This window comes from Contarinia nasturtii, unplaced genomic scaffold (assembly GCF_009176525.2).
Source record: "Contarinia nasturtii isolate CC-2019 unplaced genomic scaffold, AAFC_CNas_1.1 Cnas_scaffold_1240, whole genome shotgun sequence".
NCBI classification, from domain to species: Eukaryota; Metazoa; Arthropoda; class Insecta; order Diptera; family Cecidomyiidae; genus Contarinia; species Contarinia nasturtii.
Window position 1 is genome coordinate 5942678 of NW_022198581.1, and position 10494 is coordinate 5953171.

At 33.1% G+C, this 10494-nt stretch overlaps 2 protein-coding genes across 3 annotated transcripts; both read left to right on the top strand.

The window, feature by feature from the left end:
* Positions 1–188: 188 nt before the first annotated feature.
* On the top strand, positions 189–5257 carry LOC116345002 (transcription initiation factor TFIID subunit 3). 2 transcript variants are annotated; one of them, XM_031773960.1, is made up of 7 exons: positions 189–896; positions 979–1218; positions 1279–3958; positions 4024–4217; positions 4311–4600; positions 4767–4867; positions 4954–5257. In XM_031773960.1, exons 1-7 carry the CDS (start codon positions 731–733, stop codon positions 5075–5077), a joined length of 3795 nt encoding a protein of 1264 aa, XP_031629820.1. In that variant the 5' UTR covers positions 189–730; the 3' UTR covers positions 5078–5257. The 2 variants fall into 2 exon arrangements, with proteins under 2 accessions (XP_031629820.1, XP_031629821.1); XM_031773961.1 differs by having other exon boundaries at positions 4027–4217.
* A 607-nt stretch (positions 5258–5864) lies between these two features.
* LOC116345095 (chitinase-like protein Idgf4) lies at positions 5865–10485 on the top strand. The gene is made up of 7 exons (XM_031774149.1): positions 5865–5999; positions 6143–6318; positions 8572–8857; positions 9204–9756; positions 9823–10039; positions 10112–10186; positions 10269–10485. Exons 2-7 carry the CDS (start codon positions 6183–6185, stop codon positions 10352–10354), a joined length of 1353 nt encoding a protein of 450 aa, XP_031630009.1. The 5' UTR covers positions 5865–5999; positions 6143–6182; the 3' UTR covers positions 10355–10485.
* The last annotated feature ends 9 nt before the right edge of the window (positions 10486–10494 follow it).

Here is a 10494-nt window from a genome sequence, read left to right on the forward strand (position 1 = left end):
AAATTCAAAAGAAAAATCACGCACAATTTGCAAATGTTTTTACAAGAAATTATTATTTCACAATTGACATATTTTGCGACGAATATAAGTTGTCAAAACACAGTAAAACGTTGTGTACCGACAGCGACCTCTGTATGTGTCTTGCCAGAGAGAGAGAGAGAGTACCAAATTACAAGATGGCTACAAATTCTGAATGATGTTTATCGTGTGAATGTGATATTTTATAAAAGAGATGATAAGCAAATGCACTGAATCAAATAAAAAAAAATCCAATTCCAAATCAACAGATTCAATTGTAAAGAGGAAACAAAATTTTTGTTGAATTGCACCGTGTACAGAATGATACAAATGTTGAATGCCGATATTTTTCATCCAAACTCAATGTTATATTGAATACACCGTGTTGATTTTCTGCTGTTCGATTCGAGTTTGACGTTGACGTTTAATGAGCCTTTCGTTCAGTCAGTCAAAAAAAAATACAACAACTTGAATGGAAATTTTAGTTGTACTGATGTGCGATGCGAGGAGATCGTTTTTACATTTGTGTTAATTGATAAATTGTTAAAAATGTATATTAAACATTGTGAACAAAATTCTGGTACTATGTGAAGGATACTAAGTTTGAAGTGAAGCGCTATTGTTTTTTTTTGTTGTAGCGTTTGCCCATCAAAACTCAAAGTTAAAAAACTAATTGAATTTCCTAAAAAAGTAGTTAAAAGATAAAAAAAATATGTCATTACCGTACATTCAACAATTGACAAAAGTGATTGTGGCTCAAATCACACAAACCATCGGATGGAATTCCATTCAGACAACACCATTGGAATTAATCACTGATATTTTACATAAATATCTTGAGGAACTGACGCGCCAAACGCAACGTTATACCGAACTATGTAAATTGACCTATTATTGTTTGATTTTTAGTTGTTGTTGTTGTTGAAAATGTTATTTATTTTGATTTAAAATTGATTTCAGATGGTCGCACCGAGCCGAATTTAGATGATATTGCATTAGCATTCAATGATCTTAATATTAATATAGCCGATTTGGAAGAGTACATAACAAATGTCGATTCAGTGCCATGCATTGTAAATGTACCGAAATTTCCCATTGCAAAAGAATCAAATTTGAACTTTCTCAAGCCAGGTTCGAAGGAAGTGGTCACTCGACCTGTTCACATACACGAACATCTGCCACCAATTCAACCGCATGAAGGTGATTATTATAATTATTTTGATTATTTTGATGTCAATGGTTAAACAAATTGCATTTTAGAAACGCCACCAGCCGAAGAAGCACCCAAACTCGATGCAATTATTCAAGACGAACATAATAGTACGAACATTATACAAACATATATTAGCACAAATCAAATAAGTGATCGGCCGGTGTTAATGGATGAAAATGGTATTTTTGAACACGATGGAACGATTGAAGGTAGTGAAGCGATTAATGTGATTGGCGAGACAACTGTCATTGAAAATCATACCACAGTCTCAAATGACGAGAACACATTCAGAAAACCATTTGATGTAATACCATCAACACAAACCGCAGCTCATCGACCACCGCCGTCGACATCAATTAACAACAACGAAAACGGTTCAAATGCCGGCAGAAAAACACGTGAGATTGTTAGTTGTTTTATGACCACGGGTGGATTTATATCACCAGCTCGTGAGGGAAAATTGCCAGAAGCAAGAAAACCAATTGTTATCCCCGAAGAACCTGAACCTGAAGAAATTGAAATAAAACAACGTACACCAAGTCCTGAAATTATTGAAAGTAAACATCATGATTTAGGTAAAGATGCACATAATACCAGTCACACCGATGGTTCATACGAAGATGGTGAAAACACTAAAGGTGTCAAATTGTATGAAGTAATACAAACGATGCCGGATGCATTACAAAAGAAAAAAACGAAAAAATCTCAAATTGATGTTACACAAATAAAAGAGCAAAAGAAACAAAAGAAAATCAACCAATTGAAAGCCAATCGAAACAACGATCATCCATTTAGTCATATTATTCCAAAAGGTGATGGCTCCATGCCGATGAACAATTCGGATCCTTCGCCCGTTTATGAGAAAATGAAAAAGAAATTTGCAAGATTGGATACACTCAAAAAGAAATATAAACAAAAACAATTGAACGGCAATCTACCATTTTCGGTCAATGATACACCCGAATTACAAGAAAAACCACGCAAAAAGAAAATGTCCAAATTATCGAAGAAGAACTTACAAGCTATTGGTCTGAATCCGAATGTAATGGAAGGATTTACTATTCCATCGGTCACACTCGATCCATATTCAATGCATGAGACAGCAACGAATGCCTATCCACCAAAGGAAAGTCTCAAAAAAATCAAACAATTTCAAAAATTATCAACCGAGCCGGATAAACAGAAGATTAAATTCTTTAAAAAATTATCATCAACCGCATCCAATTTGCTGAGCAAACCGAATGATGATCCACATGAATATGATCGCATGTTGAATCCAATTGTGCATCCGATGCTATCGAACCATCCAAATGATTTGAATCATCAAATGGTCGGCCAAGAATTATTTGAAAATGATAGATTTGGTAGTGGTGGAAAATTCGATCATATTTGCGGAATGACAGACATGAATCGCATGCCACCCAACTTGGACAATTTGCCGCCTAGTAAAAAATTAAAACTTCTAAAGAAATTGAATAAACCTCCCAAAGAGCCAAAAATAACGAAAACTAAAAAATACAAAAAAGATCCACTAGCAAAGAAAGAACGAGTACCAAAAACTCCAAAACTATTAGATCCACCATATGTTATGACACCGATACCACCGCCAGTGTCATCATATAATGTCGAAGAGAATCCTCTATCAAAAATGTTTTTAAACGATGATTTCCGTCCGAATGTCGGTTTAATCAATCAATACCCGATGCCTGGTTTGAATTTCAATCCACTTTTTCAATCTGTTCGCTTTGATTTGCCCGTACGTGATCAAATTCAAAATAATCCATTTGGTCCGGGTCTTCAAAATTTCGACTTTGCCAATTTAAATCGTTTTAAGCGACCCAATTTTAATGATCCCACACATCAAAAAGATGCGGAAAATTTATCCAAACATTCGCAAGACACATCGAAACCATTATGTAATGTTGCACCACTCATGCCACCGTCGTTTGATATCGAAATGCACCACAAAAATGAATACATTGCAAATTCATCATTGAATGAATCGTTGCATTCGTCACAAAAACACTATCAAGAACCGTCAAACGCCAACTTTGGTTCAAAGAAAAGTGTCATGTTTAGCAACGCAAATCCACATGTTCATGAAGTATACAATTCACCGATTGTAATCAGTGGTGATGATGATGATGATGACGAGGACGATGATGATAATGACGATAATAATAAGCATCGGAATCCATCACATTCACCTAGTCATCCAAGTATTAGCGGTTTCGAGGTAAAACGAAAGAAGGTCAAAGATAAAAAGGACAAAGAGAAAAAGGAGAAAAAGGACAAAGACACTGGCGCAGTTAAATTGAAAAAGAAAAAAGATAAAAAAGATAAATCAAAGAACAAAGGTGAACACTCAAAATCACCGAAAGATAAGTCAGCGCTGAAAAAAGAAAAGCGCGAAAAGAAAAAGGAACGTGAACGGTCGGCCGCCTTGGTAAATGATGCAAATGATAGCATAGTAACAACTTCGAATATATTCTATGGTTCTACACAAGCACATACCGAATGGCAACATGATGCCTTTTCCAAAGATCCCGATCACAGCCACATCGGCAATAATAGTTTAGATATGAATCAAACATTCAACACGGAAAATAGTAATTTAGAAACAAGTACAATTCCAAAACTGACACTCAAACTAGCACCATCGTCATCGTCACCATCATCACGGACATCACGACCATCAACGCCTGACTTTCCAGTTAGTAAAAAAAGGTATATGCATTTAATTTATCAAATTGGTAAATTTGGTTTTGAACACTTGTTTTTCGTTTCTAAAGCAGCTCAAAAAAGAAGAAAAAGCAATGGCGCACAATGGACGAAGACAGTGAAAAAAGCGATGTTGAAGTCGTTGGTATTTGTGGAAAGTTGGATGAACAGACAAGTGAACAAATAGCACGAGAACCATCTCCAGAATTAGCTAGAATAAGCGCATTAATAACAAGACCACCAAAACAGAAATCATCAAACAAACGTAAGAGGCGCATTGAACCATCCGTTTCATCGTCCACATTGGATTAAAAATTATTTTGAAATATTTTTTTTTTTTTTTTCACTGTTTCCACAGAACAAACGACCGATTTTAATTCAACAATTAAAAATGAATATTTCGATGCTTCGGTACCAGCTCGAAGTGATTATAATTCGTCGATGGCAAGTTCAACAGTTCTGCCACCAACCCCGTCCGGTCGTGGTCGACCAAAAGGTTCGAGTAGTTTAAAATCTTCAAAATCCAAATCTTCTAAAGCAAGTGCCTCATTTGCAAGCGACCCAGATAAAAAATCTCAAACGTTCGACAATCAGTCAAATATTATTGATCCTCATAACGTGCCGAATGTTATCCAAGCTGATGAGCAGGTAATTTAAATTCGACCTAAAATCATTTTTTAATTTCTATTGTTAGAATGGATTTCTCTGAAATGAACTTAGTGGTCTTTTTTGCATGCATTATAATGCAACTGTTACAGCAACTAATATTTGATATTTTTTGTACTGCATTATCGATATATTTTCTCTTATTCAGACAAATGATGAGAATCAAGTATGGATTTGTCCGGCTTGCGGCAGAGTTGATGATGGAACTCCAATGATTGGTTGTGATGGCTGCGATGATTGGTACCATTGGTAAGAATAAATTAAAAGAAAATTAACAAAGAAACAGAATTCATAATGAGGTTTTCTTTTCCAAAAAAAAAAAAAAAAAAAATTAGGGTATGTGTCGGCATTCTTGTTCCTCCCAACGAAGACCAAGACTGGTTTTGTCGTGTATGCATATCACGGAAGCAGGAAGATAAAAAGAAGAAACGAAAGAAAAAAGACAAAAAGGATCATTAGCAAAATTAATGGCGTTATGGACCAGGTCTCTCCTTCATTTGAATTTAGTTGGGGCGGAATTTATTTTCAACTTGGCACCATATTTCTTATAAATTTTATAATATTGTTGTCTGTATGCTTCATACACAATGTAAATAGCATTCGATTTATTTAATGTTCAATAAACGGAAAACACTGAAATGATGATGATGATGAAAAAATATATAACAAAACAATGTTAGGATATTTATTTAAGCTCTGAAAACAATGAAAACTGTAGAATAAAAACAACAATAAAAAGAATAAAATACATTTTGCAATAATATATACAAACACAAATACAAATAATTTGACCACTGACACTGTAGTTGATAAAACTGATATTGACGTTTGAATATTATTATCAGAAGTTGGACGTATAATAACGGCCAAAAATGACGTTTTATATTTCCGAAAATTGCGGAAAAGTTTTAATTATTTAAAAAAAAAAAGTAATGATGATAACCTGATTACAAAGGGGGGAAAAATAACCAACATCGATGACCACAAAATATATAGCCATACCACAAAATGAACCTATTTATATACCTATACATATAACATGAAAAAAAAATAAATATATACACTGTCCTGTTTTTGCGTTAAGAAAAAAGTGTCACTTCTTGAAATTTCTATCGTATATGTTTGCTTTTCTATGTCTCCCTCTTTCGCACCGTTTCGCACGCGCTTTTGTGTTGTATTATGTGTGTCCATGGGTAGTGTATGAGATTCCTTTATCAAGTTCTTTTAAAGTTTGTTTCTGTTTTGCATGTGTATTGGCCGCGCTAAACTGGACACAAAAATAAAATTTAAATTCAGATGATTCGTTAACAACTCAGTTCAGTTCAATTTGGATATTTTAACTAAGAGCATCTTTACGGTACTGATTGTGTGTTAAGAATCGGTAAGTGAAGACATATTAACCATTTATTTTAATAAAATTATTTATTTGATCCTCTTCATGTTTCTTATATATTTTTTAAAATTTTTGTGAATCATATTGATTTTTAACTTTAATTCCATTATTTTTTTTAAAATTATTTCCAGTTGACTTTGAGAATTTTTTTAGGTTGTTCGGGGGAGTAAAATGAAAGCTCTGATTATTGCTCTCTTTGCTATTAGCACAACGGTCATTGTTGATGCTCAGCTTCGTCAAAGCGCTGCTGTTGACACGGGAAAAAAAGTCGTTTGTGTTTACAATAGTACTTCATTTACACGCGAAGGTCAGTATCGAGATTTATTTTCTTCGTTTCATAAAAAAAATTCCATAAATAGAGAAGAAAAATATCACCTCAACACAATAGAGATTTAGAAGAGAATTCACATTCATTGTATGATGCGAATTGAGAAAAATGTCAATACTATACAGCGTTTATATTCGAGGTGTAAAATTGTATTCAAATAAGAAACAAATCTGATTCCGAAACCAATTGACGTAAATATTAAATGAGTTTATCGTAAATGTATACTTTGCTATCTATATGGTTTACAATAAATAAATGAACTTTCCCATGTAATGCAACTTAGAAATACGCAGTACGAAAAAAATAGTAGCAAGTAGTTTGAAAATTGTTTAAAATTGGCTCATTTTAATATTTTGTTTAAAAACGTCCAGAAAAGTGTGCTAAACTTATTCATGATAGCTTGGATGTTGATATATTTTTTAAATGTATTGGTTTTTATAGAGAAGATTCATCTTATTATCTAAGCCATTCTAATATTAGCATAAAGAAAATGGAAGAAATAATTTTTTATCTGTTAGAAGTAATCGCATACGTTTCATTACATTGGAAAATATACTTGAACATTTCTATGCTATGTGAAATAGCATAAGTACTAATTTAAAAGTCTCTCATGATATTCTTGCTACAGATAAAAAACCAAATGGTTTGCAATTTCGAGCCGAAAGTAAAAAAGAATGATTTATTCTCTTTGATTAAGTTGTTATTAATCTCAATGTAATCACTGTTGGACTATGAGACGATGTTCTACTTTATATAGCTAGCTTATTGGGGCCAACATTTTGTCATTTTTTTAAGTCATACAGTGAAGAGATTATTTAATTTAGTTGAATGCTTACGAAAACCGCAAAACAACATCACAAAAACATCAACACAACTACGTTTTTTTGTTGTGTTTACAGGAATGATGTTGATTTATTTGTGTTCATCCATTTAGTAACTTGATTTCGTATGCCATGAAACTTGTGGCAAATACTCAGAAAGGTTGCGGAGAAGGTTATCCTCAAAACATTCAGTAATTTTGCGCACATATGAATTTGTTTGTTACTTGAAAATAAACATGCTAACAATTTTGTTGTTGCTACATATCGCGGTTGCGATTTCCTTACAAATGTGAAATCTATCAAAATGTTTGTTTTTTTTGATTTTTTTTTTACTATCATGGTTCTTTTTTTACTTTCATTTGTAAAGCTTAAAAAATAACGGATCAGATTTAGTACTTTTTCACTTATAATTTAATACAGTTTAAAATCAAAGCAAATAAGCGTAGTCGTCTCTAAGTAAGTGATTTATCTCTTTAAAATTATATTTAATGTCCAATCACAATGACCACATTTGAAACCAAATGTATGCGCAGTCTTTTATTTCAATCAAATACAAAGACGAATAACTCTTTCATAACATTATTTGAAATGATGAATAAATCATTGAATTCCATGAAACAAGTCGTTGTATAAATTTAAAAGGTTTTACTCTAGCTTAAAGGACAAATTAATATTTATTACTTCAAAATAGTAATAATATTGATAGTTTTAAAACATTATTTAACTCATCTTATCGGGTATTACGATTTTTGAGAATTTTTATGCAAAACTCAATATGATGAGTAATATATTTACTTCAATCAATTCGGCGAAACAAATTCAAATACATAGAGTGGGATGTGTCCTCACGAATGAGATGATCATTAATACATTTCGGCATAATGTCGGTTTTGATACAACATTCCTCTCAGTGAATCTTCTCGATGAATCCAGAACACGTTTACCTTTAGTTCCATGACCATTCGCGTCAGTATTAACATATATTTACATGAACATCAGTGACCGGAATTAATTCTTTATCAGTTTCTTTTTCCATTTGATATATTTATCTTTTTTGCCACGCAAAATCATCTCAAACAAATGTGATTCGCATATTAAATTTGTTTAACATATTATTGACAAAAGTCATTCGTTTGGTGAATCACATAAACAATTAAATCAAAATAACCGACCTGAACCGGCGATGAAGTAATCACTTAAAAAAAACGCGATCGATAATTATTTACTTTTTTTGTATATTCGACAACACAGAAAAGTGTTATTAACTATCAAGTGTCGTACGATATACGTATTACACTCTATACACGATAACGAAGTCGAAGGTTGTCAACTTCTATATGTTGAAAATACTTTTGTTTTTTTTTTTCTCGTAGAACGAATTTTAAATGTAATTTTCATTGTATTTTTTTAGGTCTTGGAAAGGTAACAATTCCAGAACTTGAACCAGCTGTTTCATTCTGTGATGTTTTGGTTTATGGATGGGCAGGAATTGATCCGATCACCAACAAAGTGAAATCATTGAACGAAAAATTAGATTTGGATCAAGGCCAAGGTCTCTTCCGTCAAGTGACTAATCTCAAAACGAAGTATCCAAAGTTGAAAGTTTTGTTGGGCGTTGGTGGTAATGCTGATCCAAACCATGATATTTATTTGCAATTATTGGAAAATCCAGCTGCCTTCGCAATCTTTATTAATAGGTAATTTTTTATAATTTTGAAATATTTCAACCAAAATATTAAAAGAAATGAGAACGTCTTAGAACGGCTGATTAATTTCGGATTCGGTTAATTTGGAATGTGAGTCGACTTGATTTGTTCGCGATGATCACATTAACACAAACAAAAAAAAAGGGGTGGGCATAGAAATGAAAATTTAAAGTTTAAACATTTCAAATGAAAAAACGGAATCAGTTTTTAAATAAAACACACATCGCTGAGCATCTGAGGTCGCAGATTACTGGTCAAAAACATTTCAAAATAACCAAATGACTAGATAGGAGTAAATTGAAAAAAAAATCCTTTCTTTTATATTGTTCCAAAATAGTGCATACACATTGGTAAAATCTTACCATTTTGATGGATTAGATCTTGGTTGGGAGTTCAAACCAAATAAGCCAAAGCGAATTCGCTCAGGAATAGGCAGTTTTTGGTATTCGACAAAGAAAGTATTTGGTCTAGCCGGCAAACCATTAGATGATAATTCTGAACAACATAAAGTTGCCTTTAAAGATTTGGTTCGTCAAATTAAAGATGCTATTCGACCCGATAATTACATTTTAGCGTTGACTGTTTTGCCAAATCAAAACACAACTGTTCATTATGATGTCGCTGGCCTAGCACCAAATGTTGATTTTGTTACACTTGCCACATACGATTATCAAACATGGGAACGTAATAATAACGAAGCCGATTATCCAGCACCAATTTACAGTTTGCACGAACGTATTCCAGAGAGTAATGTTGACTATCAAGTTAATATGTGGCTTCAAAATGGATTACCTAGTCATAAATTGATTATCGCTATTCCGACTCACGGTCGTTCATGGCAATTGTCAACTGAATCAACCAGAACAGGAGTACCACCAATTAGTGAAAACGTGAGAACTTTTAATTTTGCTAAAATTCAATTAAATGAAATTGAAAATTTCCGTTCTGCCATTTAGGTTAATAATCCCGGACAAGCCGGAATACAAACGGGAACGCCTGGATTTTTGTCCTACCCCGAAGTGTGTAGTCTTCTTCCAAATCCAAGCAATGCTCATTTGAAAGGCGAACATCAACCATTACGCATTCAACGTGATCCATCAACACGTTATGGTACTTATGCCTATCGCTTACCTGATGAAAATGGAAACTTTGGAATTTGGGTTGGTTATGAAGGTGGGTTTGTGCAAAAAAAAAATTAGTTTTTATTTTACAACATTTCTAATATCTATATTTAAATCAACATAGATCCAGAAACTGCACAGAGCAAGGCTACTTATGCTGTTCGCAAAAACTTGGCTGGTGTAGCCATTCATGATTTGGGTAACGGTTTTTTTCTTCCTTTATAAATTTAAAAAAATTAAATTTTCATTCTTTGATTGTTGTTTTGTGAATGTCTCATTAGGTAATGATGATTTCCGCGGTTCATGCACGGGTGATAAATATCCAATTTTGCGTGCTGCCAAATATCGTTTGGCACAACCAAATTAATCACACGTAATATGTCATGTACAAGCGAAATAAGTTCCCGCTTTTTTTCATGTTATATGTAGATTGTCAAACGCAAGAAACTCTTTCAAATAAAGCATACTGAAAAACTACTTACGAGTAGCTACCTCAAATTATCGTTT

Coding starts and splice junctions, on each gene's coding strand:
- LOC116345002 (XM_031773960.1), top strand. CDS start 731: ATGTCATTACCGTACATTCAACAATTGACAAAAGTGATTGTGGCTCAA. Junction 897..978: donor GCAACGTTATACCGAACTAT/GTAAATTGACCT, acceptor AATTGATTTCAG/ATGGTCGCACCGAGCCGAAT. Junction 4,601..4,766: donor TTATCCAAGCTGATGAGCAG/GTAATTTAAATT, acceptor TCTCTTATTCAG/ACAAATGATGAGAATCAAGT.
- LOC116345095 (XM_031774149.1), top strand. CDS start 6,183: ATGAAAGCTCTGATTATTGCTCTCTTTGCTATTAGCACAACGGTCATT. Junction 9,757..9,822: donor TACCACCAATTAGTGAAAAC/GTGAGAACTTTT, acceptor TCTGCCATTTAG/GTTAATAATCCCGGACAAGC. Junction 10,040..10,111: donor AATTTGGGTTGGTTATGAAG/GTGGGTTTGTGC, acceptor AAATCAACATAG/ATCCAGAAACTGCACAGAGC.